The 18,930-nt window shown below is 39.5% G+C and overlaps 1 protein-coding gene across 3 annotated transcripts in view; it reads right to left on the bottom strand.

Annotated features, from left to right (window-relative positions):
* Positions 1 to 18,930, bottom strand: part of grik2 (glutamate receptor, ionotropic, kainate 2) — a 328,033-nt gene that overhangs the window by 68,690 nt on the left and 240,413 nt on the right. For all 3 annotated transcript variants that reach the window (XM_004569101.5, XM_004569102.4, XM_076889664.1), the window contains 2 exons: positions 9,174 to 9,292; positions 977 to 1,194 (listed from right to left, as the gene is read on the bottom strand). In XM_004569101.5, the coding sequence (XP_004569158.1) occupies positions 977 to 1,194; positions 9,174 to 9,292 (337 nt within the window). The remainder of the gene's footprint in view (positions 1 to 976; positions 1,195 to 9,173; positions 9,293 to 18,930) is intronic.

Raw genomic sequence — 18,930 nt, 5'->3', positions numbered from 1 at the left:
ATATGCGTGGAATAGTTTTCTATACGAGATCACTGCAAAAAGTGCAGCCTTACCTAATGTCCACCTACTGTCACTCATTTATATTAAGATTTAAACATCTAGTTGGTGTTGGTATGGAGAGTAACCTTCAGTAATAGTGATAAATCACACAGCAATAGTACATTCATGTAGTTGTAAAAAGCTTGATAATATATTAAGTAATCCAAAGTATTCAAATACGCTACTGTCATTGAGTAATGTAATGGAATACGTTACAAAATACATTTTGGGGCATGTAATCTGTAATGGAATACATTTTAAAAGTAACCTTCCCAACAATGATTATTACCACCGTCCCCTTTAGATGGATGTATGAACTAGTTTGATATCACTTGTCATAGTGATACCAAACTAGTTCATACAACCAAGAAAGGCTTAGTTTTCTGTGTAAGCCTTCTAACATGTGCATCATTTTTTTATATTAACTCAAGAGATAATCTTTTCCTAAATCTTACCCAGTAGTTTTGAGGTTTAAATTGGGGGGGGGGGGGGGCTGTAACTCAGAAGGTAGAGCAGGTCCTCAACAAATAAGAAGGTTGGTGGTTTGATTCCTGGCTGCTCCATCTGCATGCCAAATATCCTTGGACAAGATAATAGCTCCAAGTTGCTCTCCAATGCATCCACTGGAGTACGAGTGTGTGAATGTTAGATACAAAGCACTTTTACACAGAGATAAAGTTTGTATTTATGGGTGAATTAGGCATGTTGTAAACAGTGCTTTGAGTGCTCTGGGAGAAGAAAAGCGTAGAAATCCAGAAAAGTGCTATATGAGAATCAGTCCATGTAAACGTACGTTATTTCTTTACTTCCTGTATAATTACGTTTAGGACCCCAGCAAAACGTCAGATGTGTTTGTACTACTGCCAACACAACATTTTCCCCATATGTAATCTTTCATGAGAAAACTCTGGATTGATAATGTGAAAGTGTAACTAACCTTGAAGAAGGTCATGGATGCGCCGTCTTCTACAACTCCATATTCTATCTTTGTCTGCTTGGCCAGATCATCAGCAGAGTCGATAGGCGACTCCATCCTCTCCACAGTTAGGAAGGCTGCTAAGTTTGCCGTGTAGGAGGAGATAATGATGAGTGTGAAAAACCACCAGATTCCTCCTACAATTCTGGTGGAGAGGGCTTTCGGCATGAGCTCAGATCCTGAATGGAAGGAGCAGAGGAGCAGGTGAGGCTGAATACAAGATTAGGTTTGTGAGTGGGCAACACCCAGACTGGGCCAGGTCTCTGCATCTGCTGCCTGGATCACACACTCAGACACAAACACAAAGATTGGACAGAGTGGGCAGCCACATGGTTGAATATTTCCCTTATGTGTTCTCTTTAACTTTGGAACTAACCTAGTTAAAACAATCAAATTAATAAATTCTTAATTGCAGTAGTAGTAGTAATTAATGCCTTAGACAAACCAAAAGTCTTTACTCATGCTACCCATCTCTGACAGAGCATTGCTATAACAGGATTTCATAAAATTGGATTGGACCACAAGATGTGTCAAAGAGGTGAATATTCCAAATGTTCCAAAACAGTACAAATAATGAATAATAAAATGTTATTTTGGCTCTTAAATGTCAACAATTTACTGATTCCTTATTTTTTTAAGCTATTTAAAAACATTCTGAATACATTCTGTCTTATATACTGACGGAGTTGCAGAGGATAACACTGTTAACTCATAGAAGACCTGAAGGTGGTGGCTGGAGAAAGGGAGAAGCAGCATTTCCCGAGTGAAAGGTGATGATAGGCCAACGATGGATTCATACGATACGATAAGTCTCATGTTATCAGATGGTTGCAACATCTCCCTCTGTATCGTCTTGATGCATGCTCAATCATCCAGATAAGTAAATCCACAGAAGTTGATTCTGGTCATCTGGACGTAGTGTTGTCATCGGGAGAAACGTTTCATCTCACTGAAAACGCTACATCCAGATGAACAGAATCAGCTTTTGGGGATCTCCCTCTGTATAATCTGTAAATCTCTGAACTTCTGTACTGATATGTCATTAAAAAAATACATGCATACAATTGTACACCTGTCTTTTTGACCTGGCTGCAGTGACAGTGGCACAACACACAAAGGTTACAAAAATACAACGTGTATGAAGTGACAACAAAAAGGTGGAAAACGGTAGCAAATGCAACGTCATTTTTGGCTCACGCTGCCGTGTAAAAGGGCTGTGCAGTGAACATAAAAATGGCTGCTGCTCCCATGACATGCACAGTGCTACAAAATGGATAGATGCAACACTGTGGTGCAATATTCTAACAAAAGGTTCAAGAAGGTTCTTGATAAGGTACAAAGACTTGTGCCCTGTGAAGAGTGCAATGGCAGTACCGTAAACGAATAAAGGTAAAAAAGGTCCAAAAAAGTATTTTGATTTCAGAGTGTGCATGTAACAGAGATTTACAGACACTGAATGCTCTCTTAATTCATCGACCTTTCAGATTTGCAACTAATTACCAAAGTGAAATTACATGTCAGCTTTTCCAAAAGATAAACTCTGCATAAAAACTATGCCTTCAGGGAACTGCTGTTGTGATTTGGTGCAATATATATAAAACTGAACTGAATAAAAATCTCAGTAGATTTATTGTGATTCCACTGATTGTGGCCATTTCTACAAAGTATAGCTGATGCTCAGCTTTTCTGCTGTAAAGTTTGCACTGACTCGACCCTAGTACGTTTCTGGTTTATTTTCTTTCTTCTTCTTCTCCTAAGCCACTTCTGCACTTCTGACACTATAACACACTTTATACACCACTTAAAGTAATTCTCCAAAAGTTGATTCTGTTCATCTGGATGTAGCGCTTTCTGGGAGAAACGTTTCGTCACTGATCCAGGTGACGTCTTCAGTCTCATCTGACTGCAGGTCTCAATCTTATAAACAATACATTTACATAATGACTGAAACCAGCCCACTGAAGGAACAATGGGCTGGGAGGTCAGTTCCTTAATCTTAATTATGCAAATTCTCATGAACATTGATCAACAGCCACTGATCAATGACCACTGATCAATGGCCATGAGTACCATTCACAGAGAGTTGGGGAATGGCTGCAATCACAGCATTGTAAGATGGCCGGTTTGAGGGCGGAGTCAATGTAAGATGGTGACAGATGTACCCTTAGGCCCCTCCTCCATTCAGAGATGGTCTTTCCCTTTTCACGTAAATGGCCTCCTTGACTCCGCCCTCAAACCGGCCATCTTACAATGCTGTGATTGCAGCCATTCCCCAACTCTCTGTGAATGGTACTCATGGCCATTGATCAGTGGTCATTGATCAGTGGTTGTTGATCAATGGTCATGAGAATTTGCATAATTAAGATTAAGGAACTGACCTCCCAACCCATTGTTCCTTCAGTGGGCTGGTTTCAGTCATTATGTAAATGTACTGTTTATAATATTGGGGAAACCTGCAGTCAGCTGAGACTGAAGACGTCACCTGGATGAGAGACAAAACGTTTCTCCCACAAAACGCTACGTCCAGATGAACAGAATCAACTTTTGGAGAATTACTTTCCTGGATGATTGAACATGCATCAAGACACTTAAGGTAATGCTAGGGTCTTTTTTTCATTAAGTATTATCCAGAATGTATGCAGAGGATGAATGTATACGTGGGGGTAGAGTGGGAGTGAGGGAGGTTTGTTGCCCATATGAGAAAGGTGGGTCTGAGTTATAGCAGGACTATTTTATTTAAATGGCTTAAGCAAATCTGGGATTTTTCGCATTCACTCAGAGAGAAAGCTCTTAGAGTCAGAGAGAACTCTGTGTGCCACTCCCTCTGTGAGATCCTTGATCCTAATACTAACTTCTCATCAAGCTGTCTTTCTTTCTCATAGTCCCTGAGTGAGCTGTCTAGTAGGGAGGGAGTATGCAGTCAAAGACATGGCAGCCAGCTGCAGCTTAAACCTGGTTTTATGGATTTTGCAATGGAGTGTGCACAAGGTGGTTCATGCCTACCAATGTTCTTTCATAGTCCAGTGCCTTCACAACTAATGACATTGCATGGAAACATACATTCTCTCAAAATATGTAGTGGTATGATGTAACACAAAGCTAGAAAAAGTATTTGGACATAAGGAGAGAGACAGGATTGTATTGGTTAAATGCTTAATTATCACATCCAATCGTGGCTCAAGAGTTGGCAGTTCATCTTGTAATCGGAAGGTTGCCTGTTCGCGCCCCAGCTCTGACAGTCTCGGTCGTTGAGTCCTTTCTGCAAGACGCTTCACCCGTTGCCTACTGGTGGTGGCGCCAGTGTCCGGCAGCCTCGCCTCTGTCAGTGCGCCCCAGGGCAGCTGTGGCTACAGTGTAGCTGCCATCACCAGTGTGGGAATGTGTGTGTGTGAATGGGTGAATGACTGAATGTAATGTAAAGCGCTTTGGCGTCCATAGGGACTAAGTAAAGCGCTATACAAATACAGGCCATTTACCATTTTACATTATCAGGAGGGTTTTTTTTTATCTTTAACGAGAGTGTTAGTTGGACACTTTCATGTGCACTCACTGGTTTGGTAGAATTTAAAACCACTACTGTCTGTAACGTGCAGGAAATATGTTAATACACATTTTTATGGAGTTAATAAATAATGTGATAAATCCTCCCTATCTATTAGAAGGAGCGACAATAGCGGGAATACAAGAAATATAAAACAAATATGTTCTGAATAAAGAAATGTAATTCCTGCGAAAATACAGTAATTGTAAAATGTTCCTAAAATATTGTTATATTGGCATTAAATCTTTAGTTAAAGGTTAAAATGGTATGAAAAGTGATTTGTGATTTGAAAGCAGTATATTATTAGGTATATTCAACCATGGCAATAACGTCGCCCAGTAGGGCCAACAGCCACCCATTTTGTCCATTTTTAAAACCACAACTCAACATGAATGAGAACAAACACACATTCATCAGTGCTGGTAACAATACAATGTTTGTTCTGTGTGGGACCCATGACCAGCAATCAGATGCAGGTATTACCAGGTTTGGACTTTTTATACTTTTGCACCAGAACAGAAAACAGTGGGCGACCTTCAGAGAGGCGAGCGTAGACCAAACAGAGCCTGGTTGGGGCTGACTGTCATGTACCCAAGGTAACGTCATGACCAAACAGCACGTCCCACAGTTTTCTGGGGGGTTAGGCAAGCCGCCCGGCAGGGGAGCCTCTCCACAGTGCAGACCAGCATACTGTTATGTAGCTACTGTGTGTTTGTCGAGACTAGTCCCACAGTCTTCTGGCTCCACATCTTCTCAACATGATGTCTCTCCATCATCTATTCTGCTGACTTTTTAGTGAACACTAAACTACAATTCAAGCTACAATGCATGACATTTACTGAACTCTTTTTCAGATGCTACAAACATATGCTGAATGCTTATCAGATGTTTTCATTTGCTTTGTTGGGGTAAAGATATGAAAAAATCTATAATTTTATTTACTTATTCAAAGTAACTGGAATACTTATGGATCTGTGTTACAAGCTAATCTGGAGATATTAGTAAGCATGGTCTATAAGTAAGTCAGAGCATCCCACTAGCTAAGAGAAACATATGCTATATAAATGCCAAGCCATTACATTCTGGAGTGACTGAGTAATGCAGAGTTTTGCATTGTCCATGTTCTGAGACCTGTATAGTTCATCTGAAAAGTATTCACAGTGCTTCACCTGATCCATATTAGTTTCATGTTAAATTTTCCAAAGTTGATTAAATTAATTATTCACCTCAGAATTCTAATCACAAAACTCCTTGATGACAAAGTGAAACAAAGTTTTCTTGAAAACAAAAATGTAACATGTATAAAACTTTTCACACCTTTTGCGTGACACTGAACATTGGGCTCAGCTGCATTCTGTTTCCAGTGATCATCTGTCGGATGTTTCTACAACTATGTACGTCAGAGCACAAAGTGAGCCATGAAGTCCAAGGAACTGCCTGTAGACCTCTCAGACACGGTTACTTAGAGGCACAGATCTAGGGAAGCGTATAGAACGATTACTGCAGCATGACTGTCCCAATGAGCAGAGTGGCCTCCATTATCTGTAAATGGAATAAGTTCCTAGAGCTGTCCATCTGGACAATCTGAGTGATTAAGGTGACCAAGAATGTGATGGTCACTGTGACAGAGCTCCAGCGTTGCTCTGTGGAAAGATGAGGACCTTCCAGAAGGACAAACATTTCTGCAGCTCTACACAATCACACCTGTATGCCAGAGCTGCCAAGCCTCAGTAAAATAGTTTTCTCACCTTTTTATAATTTCACAAGAGTTATACGCAACCATTTTTTCACTTTGTGATTAGGGGTGTAAAAAATAATTCTGAGGTGAAAAATAAGTGTAATCCATTAGTTTAGATTAGTTAGAGGAATAAAGCTGCAACAGGTGTGTAACAAGTAAATGTTGTGACTACTTTCTGGCCCCTCGAGCTGACTGATGTTGTGATTTGGTGCTGGATAAAAAAATGCACTGTAATTTTCCTGTTCAGTTTTCATCATGTGAGCTAAAGTACTTCGATGGGTATTGTGATTTATATTATTCTCTCTATTTTAGTTCACCCTGCTGAAGTTTCACTGGGAAGGCCTTGAAAAAGTCTGATGGAGCCTGTTGCAGCACAATAACGACTTCCTAGTGTGTTGGTTGTGCAGATAAATGCTCTCTCTATACTGTGTGTGTTATATAATCAAGAAAAAGTTCAAATTGATTACTGTTACTATAGTCAGAAGTTTCATTCTTTTAGTTCTGTGAGTACAACAACCGAACTTGGCCACTATCATCTGTGGTGTTTTTGGAGCCAGACGTGAACTGCTACTTAACCTGATTGGAAAACATTATCTCTCTTTGAGGCCTAATGTATACATAATTTGCAGGAAGACCAAAGCACACTGATGAGATGGGAAATAGTTTAAGCCATAATGACTTGCGAAAAACATTGTACTGATTTTAGTATTTCATGAAAGTGAACACTTTGTAAATGTGAGTTAGCACCAACCCTTAATGGTATAGCACTCTGAGCCACTCCGCTACTGGATTCACTTTTCTGACGCAGTAGCTACATCTAACTTTTATATACAGTCCAGTGTGGCAGCGTGGAACCACCTGCACAGCTAGATGCCATTAAAGGCAAGCTTTCTTATTTTCCTTCTTGTCATTTGCATAAACTGATCCTTTAACACAATCTGGGATCTTGCAGCTACTTCCCTGTGTGCTCCATTCCAGTGTTTTGTTGCAAGTCATACATACAGTATATACCATGCTTTCAAGGCTTTGCACGCAAATGTTTATGATATGACATACAGCATATCTCTTATTGTGTTATTAAATATATAAGATATTGGTCGCAAAAAAAAAAAGTGTATACCAAGTTGGTAGCACTTTCTATTACAGCTCAGTAATAATGCAGTAATAGTAGAGTAACAATGGGAAACAAGAGCGTAACAATGTAGTATTTTCTAAGTTATTAGTATGCAACTACCGAAGTAATAACCACTTAATATCCAAGTAATATCATTTTTGCAACAGTGGTTACAGCTGAGTACTGTTACGCTTAAATATATGTAATTGGATAACAAATCTGGGGTTAATAATGTGGAACTACAGCTCGCTAATAAAGTGATAATAGTAGGGTAATAATGCAGAAACAAGAGCGTAATAATGTGGTAATTTTATTACATTCAGTTACCTGCAGTAGTTTCTGTGAAATAAGAAAGAAACAGAGCTGCAAAATACAAAACTGTCCTTTGTTATTTAATAATAAATTAATAACTAATATAACATCAAATCCCAATAATATATTAATAACCTATTAAGACAAACTTGAAAAGTGAGTGAGTATCACCTGGAAACACCTGTGGTAGGTTGTGTGTAATAAGCATAAATAGAACAGCCGGCAAAGAGCTGGCTGCCAGTAGGTGGCAGACTGCTGCTGTCGGACTGCAAGGTAAATAAAACCCTTTTTTAATTCCTTAACTTATATTTAGGACCATGTCTGTTGTACTTATTTCATCACATGCTGTCAACTTACACCATGAACAAAGCAGCTAACAGCAGGTTAGTAGCTAACGTTAGCTTAACAGATAATACTTAGAGTAGTTCTAAAAACTAAGATTGCATAAAAGTAAGATCGTCATGAAATAAGCTCACCGTTATTATTGCAAATATGGATAGAGAACTAGATGTGGTTAGTTATACTTTCAAATATATATATATATATATATATATGTGTGTGTGTGTGTGTGTGTGTGTGTGTGTGTGTGTGTGTGTGTGTGTGTATAACACTCCAGTTTTCATCGGTTAAGGTGAGGGGGTTGGAGGTGTGGTGTACTCAGAATACAGCTATTTACCACCAGTAAATTTTGTAGTGGTTTATTTCTGATTATAAACATAATGGTGCACTGTTTCAATAGGACAGTCTGTATCTGTGAAATTGTTGCTCAAAGAACTGCCAATTACATCACACTTGTTTTAACATTGTTGTTCTTTTAAAACTTAAACTTTAAGTTTGTTTTAAAAGTTTTTTTTTACCTGCTTATTAATATGCTATTAAATAGAAACAAGCAGTTTCTGTTTCCTGCTTGTTACACAAAAACTACCACAGGTAACTGAATTGTAATAACTTAGAAATTGCCACAGTATTGCGGTCTTGTTTCCCCGTTGTTACTCTACTGTTACCATGTTATTACTGAGCTGTGATAGAAAGTGCTATCATAAAGTGTTTCTATTTCCATTTCTGTTAATTTTCTCAATCTAAGGGTGCTGATTAGTTGAGAAGATTTGGCAGAAGGAAAAAAACAAACACAGAAAAGTTTACATTCTCACAGAAAGTCATACATCTGATCCATCTCACATGTTTTGGGTGGGGATACCTACCTGTTGTGATGGCTGCTAATAGGTCAGGAATGTGAGGAGGGAGAAGGAAAGCATGCAGGAGCACCACTGTCATATGCTAATCACATTGCTCAAAGTCTTCTCAAACCATCCTGCTGGACTACACGTAAAGCATCTAGCTACATGCACAGAGGCCCCCATGCATGGTCATGGGCCTGGTCAAAGAGCAAGGTTGACCCCCAGCAAAAAAGTGGGACTTGTGCTAGAAAAAGGGGGGAGGCAGAGGCGTCTACCTTGCTGCATGAGAGCTCCAACTCCGAACCAGAAACTATTAAGCAGGGTGAAATTGTTTTCCACTACATCCGAGTCAGGGTTGCAAGGGTGGGGGTTATACCACTCGTAGGGACTAAACCTGTGACAATTAACAGAGAACATACACACACACACATATTTTTACTGCAGCTGCATAAAGACACAAGAGTATACACTGAAAGAGACCAAGAATGGTCTTCCTACCTGGGGAGACAAAGGAAAGAACACAAAGGTTAGTTAATGTTCAGAGACACTTCCCAAATCAATAAGCATTGCTATGCCAGCATGCTTGAGATCATGTTGCTGTTAATTTGATTCCTTAATGAAAAGCTCAGTTATCAAGATGCAGCCTAAAAATTCTCATCTGAATTCCCTTTGTGTGTTTTTCAATTTTATTACCATAGAATGGTTGGGGAGTGGGTTTGAGCAGCACTGATAATCCAAAGTGCCTCGTCATGTGGATGTGCTCATATCAAAGGCAGTTCCCGCTGTAATTTAATCGATGGGTTCTGAAAATAACTCCATCGCCAGCCGAGAAAAGAACTAATAATCCTTATAATCTTGAAGGAGCATTAATATTCAGCAGATCAAATGGTTCATTCCCATCATGCCCACGCCAGCCCTGGTGATCCCTCTCATTCAAAGCACTCTTCAAGCAAAGACAGTTCTCGTTTATTCATGTTAAATAAAAGTGACATTAGATTAGTAAAGGTTGATTGGTCTACGGTTAAGCGTCCTGACCTGATTTGGTTTGTGTTGAAGTAAAAGGGGGAACCAGCCCTCTATCTCGACTCAGCCCGACACACAGTCATTTGAACAATTAAATGGAAAAGCATAATGTAGGTTTTGTTCCGTGCAAGACGTTTTACTTTTCAAAAAACTCTGGAGTGGATGCTACTGATTCTAATGACATCTAATAATGATCAATAAAGTAGATAAAACTTCTGCAGTGTGTCACGGTTGTAATCCATTATCCTCTGGGGTAAATACAAGACTGTTATGAAGACGTGTTGCTTTATTGATAAAATGACAGCATTTTATCAGCATTAGTTAATAATGCAGAGTTAATAACAACATTGGTGGAGGTGTGACTAAGAGTGTGAATTGTTGTCTGTGTCTATGTGTTAGTCCAGGGTGCACTCTGCCTCTCATCCTGTGGTAGCTGGGATAGGCTTCAGCCCCCCTGCAACCATGACAAGGATACGCTGACGAGACTGGCTGGATGACAGCATTATAACCGTACACTGACACTGACCAATCTCTGTTGCTATTATATTATGGTTAGTGGCAGTGTTCCTTTTCAATCCTATAACAGTTAGAAGGGATATTGTGTATTGGATTTCATATGTGTGTTGTGTATGGATCTGTGAATGTGCCCCTGATTTTTGGTTTAAAACAATCCTCGGCATTAAAGCAGCTGTTCAGCTTATGATCCCCAGATTTGCCGGCTTGTAAAATTTCAATTCAAATTGAGTTCAGCTAAACTGCAACCTTGGAGGATGCAACAATGTGACCCAATCTCTTGTGCCTGTTTCTCAGTGAATTTGTTCCAGTCATGTTGCAAACAGCCAGGTACAGTTCACAATGAGCATGGTTAAGCAAAGTTGTCATTATTATGTGAATGACATGTTAGGCTGCTGCTACATAGCTTAACTTGTCCCTCACTATAGAGACGGTTTGCTGTCACTTCGATCTGATTATATTTTCCTAACATTATCTCAGCTCATCTATTCTTTGAGCAAGGGTAGCACAGAAGCATGAAGCAAAACAGGAGAGCTCATCAGTGGCACAGAAACAATGTTCTGCTTTCTGTAATCATCAGGCTCTTTCTGCAACAAATGCCAATGATAATGTATGATCATACTAATGTCAGGTGTTACTGAGAGTTCATCATTTATGTAAGTCGCCATGAAAATGAAAAGTATTTATGTGGGTTAAAAGTATTTGACCCATTATGTAACTCTCTTGTTATTGCCCTACAATCCTTAGTTTCAGTCTTACTGTTGTGTCTGTGTCATGAGGGATTTTTCCATGTGCTCTGGATTTGTCCTTAAACAGAGACACAAGCTAAGGTATTACTCATTCTAAATTGGCCGACAGCAAAGAAAAACTCTCGATACAGTGCTATGGAAAAATATGTGCCTCCTTTTCACACTTCCATGTTTCGTATCATTACAGAAATTTTAACATTAGCCAAAGATAATAAGAGTAAATACGAAATACACGTTTTAATAAATGATTTCATTTACTAAGAGAAAAAAAGCTATTCAAGTCTACCTGGCTCCATGTGATAAACGAATTGCCTCATAAATCTTGTAATTGGTTGTGCCTCCCTTGCCAGCAAGAACTGCAATCAAGCATTTGCGATAACTGGCAATGAGTCGTTCCCATCATTGCAGTCATTGTCCTGCTGCATAACTCAAGTGAGCTTGATTTTAAGGTCATTAAGTCATAGGCAAATTATGGCTAGTCATCCAGGTCTCTTCACATCTAACCTTCAGTATCATGTTCAGTTTAATGTTAGCTTCATGGCAGATGTAACATGATTCAACCCCTCCAAAAAGTTCCACTTTTGTCCTGTTTGTCCCAGAATATTTCTTCTAACAATTCTGAGAATCATTGAGATGTTTTGTTGCAAATCTGAGCCTTTGTCTTTTGCCTTGGAAATCACAGAAAATATACTTTAGAAACTAAACTCGCTAAATGTGTGTGTGTGTGTGTGTGTGTGTGTGTGTGTGTGTGTGTGTGTGTGTGTGTGTGTGTGTGTGTGTGTGTGTGTGTGTGTGTGTGTGTGCGTCCTTTACAATTTCCAAGATCCATCCTGTGGGTCAGATCGGAGTCTTTGCCCTTGCATTAGAGCACAGGTGTCGAACTCCAGGCCTCGAGGGCCGGTGTCCTGCAGGTTTTAGATGTGTCCTTGATCCAACACAGCTGATTTAAACGGCTAAATCACCTCCTCAACATGTCTTGAAGTTCTCCAGAGGCCTGGGAATGAACTAATCATCTGATTCAGATGTGATGACCCAGGGTGAGATCTAAAACCTGCAGGACACCGGCCCTCGAGGCCTGGAGTTCGACACCCCTGCCTTAGAGGGTACTTCACCACAAAAGGAACAATTATATACTAAGTGAGTCATCTGTATTTTGGGTTTCTAATTATTTTGTTAGTTTAACATTCTGTGCTGTTTGTTGGTTCACCTCACTTTATTTCATTTTCACAAATCAGGAATGAATCAGATACGAACACTTACAAAAGAAGGCTCGACTGCAAACCAGAATACTGAATGCTGTTGGTTACATGGTGGATGTTAAGAGTTTAAGACTGGTAAAATTCACTTTTCTTATTAGTCACTTTAATTTAAATCTAATATCCATATAGGACTGTGGGATGCTGAGGAGTGACTTTAATATGAGCACATATTACCATAAATGTTATCATGAAAAGACTAAAGTCAATTATGCTTTGATATGACAGGCAGAAATATTGTACTTTTGAAAATACAGACAAGAATTAGAAGTCAAATCATGAGTCATAGTTACAGAGTTTAGATGAGAGACATACTGCAAAATACGGACAGATTATGGACGCATGATTTTATGTCTCTGTTTGTAATTGTTCTGCGGAAACATTTTGGTCAGGATGCTGAGGATGTGGCAACTTTGTTCTCCAAAATGTAACAAATGGCTAACAGATGGGATTTGGAAGAGATGTACTATATGTTTTATCACCTGCACCAGAAGCAGTGGAAAGGCTTTTTCTGTCATTAAGACAAACATACAGGGGATAACGTACCGTTACACTGACACATGTAACAGGAGGAAACAGGGCAGGTGTCAGAACAACACAGTCATAGTTCAGCTGTGCATTCATGTAAATTAAGCCTACAGCTGGAAAAGAAAGCTGCTCTGCTTCTACCACTGTAATTTCAGTCCTATTACTGTCTGTTTGGCAGTGTAGCACTCATACTTCAGCCACTGGACCAACAGTGATACACAGAATAAAACACAAGCATACAACATTAAATATGTAATGTGCAGTGATGGGAATAACAGCGTTACAAGCAACGGCGTTACTTTTTTCAGTAACCAGTAATCTAACTAATTACTATTCCTATCGTTACAATGCCATTACTGTTACTAACAAGAACATGCGGTCGCGTTACTATTGTTTCAACAAACAGATGGTTGAAGCTGTGTTCAGTTTACCGCATCGTATATCAGCTGCAGGAAGTAGCTGTAAGTAATCTGGGCGCTACAGCTTTAAGCAGCTGCGCTCCCGCGGACAGACGAACACTTTTTGGCACAACACCTGGAGCTAAGGGGGGAAAACAATGCCATGAGTGCTGCTGTTTGACTGAGGAAGAATAAAGTAGTCGTGGTCAGCCAATCACATGACCACTTGAAGACAAAGCAACAAGGTGCCAGTTTATAAACTGTGTTGATGGGCCAGTAAAACCAGAGTCATGATAAACAATTTATACGGCGTTTTTCCTCAATAGTTTCGTCACGTTTACTGTCTGAGGACAGCGCAGCGAGACCTCTCTGCTTATGAGCAAAAAATTAAAAAATAAATATATATATATATATTTAAAAACAGCTGCTTTTCTGGTGGAAAAATGCACCACATCAACCAATCAAAAATGATGACATTTGGTTGTTTAGGAAGAGGGGGAAGATTTAGGAGTGACGGCAAGAGAGAGAGCGAGAGAGAGAGATTTGTGACGTTTAGCGTGTTTGCAGTGTGTAGTTAATGTGCTGTCTTCTGTAGTTAATGTGCTGTCTTCTGTAGTTAATGTGCTGTCTTGTGTAGTTAGTGTGCTGTCTTGTGTAGTTAATGTGCTGTCTTGTGTAGTTAATGTGTAGTGTTGTGGATAGTTCTGTGTCGTGTGTCAGAACAATGAGGCGACTGCTGTCTCCAGGTAGAAACAGGAGTGACACACCTGCTGCTGTCAGACCTGCAGGTATCAGGCTGTGATGTTTCCTTTATAGTGGACAGAAATATTTGCAGTGGTACAAATAACTTGTGTGGCATCTTATTGAAGAACAGCTGATTGTTCTGTAAACAGTTTGAAGTGGTTATAAAAAAAGGGTAAAATATAAATGGCTGCAAGTAATTTTGTTGTAAAACTTGTGAATATGATTTTAAAATTGTAATTTATATTTACATTTAAAGTTATGAAATATGATTCAATAAACATGTTTGTGGCTGTTACAGTAAAAAATATAACTTTCTACTCTGATTTTATGTTTTTTGTCTGATTTTAGATCAGTTGTGTTAATACAGTTTGTCAAAATGAAAACATGACTAAATTCAGACACGTGAGGTTGTGCTGAAAAGAATGAACCAAACAAGACAAAGGAAATGTAGGTGAAAGGTGAAATGTAGAGGAAACATCAGAAGTGGTCAAAAATGGCCGATTATACCCTGGACCCCAGGGTTAAACTTTTTGTTTAAGTAACGCAATAGTTACTTTTCAAGTAATTAATTACTTTTAGAATCTTGTAACTCAGTTACTGTTTTGAAGAAGTAATTAGTAACTATAATTAATTACTTTTTCAAAGTAACTTGCCCAACACTGGTAATGTGTAGGCTCTCTCTTCCTCTCTCTCTCTCTCACTCTCTCACACACACACACACACACACACACACACACACACACACACACACACACACACACACCACTTGCTTTTTATATCTGAGTGAGGACATCCAGTTGACATGATGCTTTGCCTAGCTGCTTACCCTAACCATCAACATGAACCCTTAGTCTAAACTAATTATAACCTGACACTAAACCCAGATTTTGAGCCTCAGAGATGCCTCCAAACTTGTGGGGCCTGGAAGGAACTGTTGGTCCCCACAAGTATAAGTAACAGTCGGATCTTTGCTTTGATGTATAAGTGTGATAAGTGTGCACACATACACACACAAATATATATTCGCAATGAAACTCAGCTGTGGGTCTTGCTTGTAATATTTTGCCTGTTAAGACCCTGTGTTTTACAGTGTTGACTGAAATGTGTGTCATCTCATCATTTAACAGATAAATGTCCACGAGCACCAGTCGATTTACATTTCCAATCAAAATCCACAGCTAACGCAGAGAGTTGAATGAGCTACACAAAGGTGACATGTACATTTCTGTTTGTTTCAGTTTTTTTTATAGTACCAAATATAACTTTTATAGTACCAATTAAAAACATCAGTAAGGGCAATATTATGGATATAATTCCAATAGGTTTTTCCCTTTTCACTATTCCCTATTTGAATGAATCTGTGAGCTACTTAGATCAACTGGATCTTTTTGGAAAGACACGTCTTCTCAAATCGTGTGGTAAGAATCTAAAGTAAATGACATTTACCTCATTTGTATGGTTACCCCCGTAGGAACTGAGTCAATAACAGCTTCCAGCACAAAACTCTGGCAAATCAAATGTGAAAAACTAACCGCTGAAAGGGGTGCAGCCAAAAAGTATCCTTACCTCATTTGAATTGATGTAAAGACACAAATCACATTAAGAAATAATCTAAAACAAATAAAGGAAGCAAAACTCATGTAAATGACTATATACTACAGAAAGCAGAAAGTGGGTGAGAAGACATTCAAAATATTCACCAATCAACCACAACATTAAAACTACATGTATTGGGGATGCCATGAACTCAGGCACACCCCACAGTTGAACCCAACTAGGACGCTGGCAGATCAGCTGATCTCAGTGCCAGCCCTCTCTGGTTGCTCAGCTGACACAGTGTAGGTCCAACCCAGCTTCTCTTATTGTGCTGTATCTGACTAATGATATATCATATCTGTTGCTGTTTATGACTTCTCTGCTCTTTTCTTTACTGGGGTAGTGCATAAGGAAGGATGCAGCAGAGATGCACAGGGAGGGAGAGTTTTGCTTGGCAGCTTATCCAGCTTAACCTGGCCATGCTTCCCCCACGGGGTAGCATGGCCCAGCTAATATAACACACAATGTAGCCATTGTGTGTTATATTAGCTGGGTAAGGTTAGTTTTGTCAAGAGAAATGAATTTGTTTATTTATTCATTTTTGAATAAATGGATGGTGAACTTTAATTTACCTTTCACCAATTATGCTGTTGTGGCTGATCGATTACAATAAAAGAACTAACATAATAATTAATAGTGTTCAATAAACACATATTTTTTTAAATCACATAATTGGGACACATTCCCAAAATTTTCTGTTCACTCTACATATTATTTCTTGTCAATTTCCCATTTCACAAAGTTTTGTAAGACTCGAACGTCCTACAGTCTACAGCCAAACCATGCAGCTGTAGCCCAGCATGCAGTTGTGTACACAGGAGAAAAGACGGAATAAAGTGAGGGGGACATTTATACACTTACCAAGCACATGCTTACTGTAATAATAAATACAGATAGGTGCATATTCTGAGCCAACTTAGATGACAGTTGCTGCTTTATATTCTCTTGTGTGATCATAACGCCAGTAACATTGGAAAACACGTTTATTAACGGTAAAACTGTTGGGTCCTGGAACAAGGTGCAAGAAGGCTGGTGTGTCTCCCAAAAGTTTTACAGTTAACACAAACTTCCCTTTCTCTTTTTACTTCACCGGGCTCCAAATAGCAATCACGAGGACAATCAACCAGATCAAACTGGTGAACCTTCAAAGAGCACTGGCCAACTTCAGTCTTTGAAAGAATCTGTTTAGACAAATACACACTACATTTACATGTAAAGACACTGATGTGTATTTAGATAGAAATGTGTTAGTAGTCTCTTTAAACATTTCCCATGACTATTTCATGTTGGCTTGAAATAAAATATCTCCCTCTGCTGGTACTACAGCTTACTGCAACCTAAGCATGCGTGTCCTTTTCATGCATAAGAGAGGCTGACGACCGCATGGTGCACCAGCATGTCTAATACACGCTTTGCCGTGATATCGGGTTGGAACACAAATTTAATATATCATGACCAATCTTTCTTTAAATTTGAGCTACTGTCAGTTTATGTCATGCAAAAATAGAAGAATTTAAGTAATACATTACAAGGATTTGAAAACGATATGTCTGTGATCCCACTGTGTGTATTATTGTGTTAAGTAGTCCTAAATTATCTAAATTACCTGCTGCATAAGTATCATATGTCGCTTGTATCTCAGACATTATTACTTACTTACGTGTGTGTCTAAATTACAGCTACTAAATCAGGTAGAGCTGCACAGCATTGTTAAAGATAAACTTCCTTTAAAACACAAGTCAAAAAAATCAATTTTTAAGACATTCATCGAGTAGAGCACTAAGGAGAAGAGACCAAAGGACTGCAGCCTGCACTGGGTCCACATCAGGCTTTCACAGTACAGAACTGTATTTTATTTTAATTTTCAAGTGTTCAGTTATAAAAGATTATTTTACGAAAGAAATCCACAAATTAACAAATTATTCTGTATCATAAATGTGATTTCAGGATTTGTAACAATCCAAAAAGTTCTAAAACTGTTTGATAGTTCAGCAAGTTCAATAACAACGCTGGAGGCCAACTTCAAGCCAGCTGCACAAGTCACCATCAAGGTCGTATTTTGGAGATGCTCTGTCCCCACAGCTGTTCGGCATAGGCCTGAATCCCCGAAGTGAGATAATTTAGAAGAGTGGCTACGGATACCGACTACGGAATGGAACAATCTGAATATCATTTGGAGAAATGTAGTCGGATGGTAACTAAGAGAAGGAAAGTAGTCAGAACCGAGGGAACTGCACTACCAGAAGGTAACATTGCAGATATCAAGGACAGCTTCAAGTAACTAGGAATCCTACAGGCAAATGAGTTCCATGAAGAGGCTGCTAGGAAAGCCTGAGGAATCAGCTGAATGGGAAGAACAACATCTGGGCTATCAACCCCTACAGGCTGCCAGCTATCTGATATTCTCCTGGGATAATAAGATGGACAAAAGAGGAGATAGAAGCCACTGACACTAAGACAAGGAAGCTCCTTACCATGCACAGAGGGTTTCACCCCAAATTCAGTACCTCGGCACTGTACCCCAAGTGGAAAGAAGAAGGCCGAAACAAAGATCATCCATGAGCACAGAACAAGCACAAGATCAAGAAAGGCTTGGGTCTACCAAGTGTTGCACCAGGCAAGAGGCTGTGCAGAGATGCCCCTGATACAATCCAGCACATCTGTGGTGATACATGCAGCTGCACCGAGTGAGAGCACCATCAGGAAAAAGGAGTACAAGAAACTCCAGAAGTACCAAGGTCTGAGAAAAGAGCATCAGCAGATGTGGAGGGTGAAGGCAAAAGTGATTGGAGCAGTTGGTTCATTGACCCCCAAGCTGAGTGAGTGGCTCCAGCAGCTCCTCTGGATCTCAGGAACAACACCTAGGATCTCTCTCTGGTTAGAAAAGATTAAACTAGTTCTTGCTTTTTACATGTTCAGCGATGGAGCAGAGGCAGCAGAGAAACTACAGATGAGCTTGTCATCAGATTCGACTGAAACTGTTATGGGTTGTAACTGGAAAATATGAGACAAAACTAGCTAAGAAATTGTCACATTTGAAGCAAGGTGAAGGAATTAAGAGAAAAGCAAATACTACATGATCTGCGAGACACTGGGGAGAGTGAGGGAAAGGTGGGAGAGGGCAGCAGCCTTCACATCTAGCTCGACACATCACACATATGCACATATATGAATGCACAATCTCTTTACCACCCTCTCAGACACATGCACACAGGCTGATCAACG

The sequence above is a fragment of the Maylandia zebra genome, linkage group LG11 (genome assembly GCF_041146795.1).
Source record: "Maylandia zebra isolate NMK-2024a linkage group LG11, Mzebra_GT3a, whole genome shotgun sequence".
In the NCBI taxonomy this organism is placed as follows: Eukaryota; Metazoa; Chordata; class Actinopteri; order Cichliformes; family Cichlidae; genus Maylandia; species Maylandia zebra.
The sequence above is the reverse complement of the archived record's forward strand: the minus strand, read 5'-3'. Positions and strand labels throughout refer to the sequence as shown.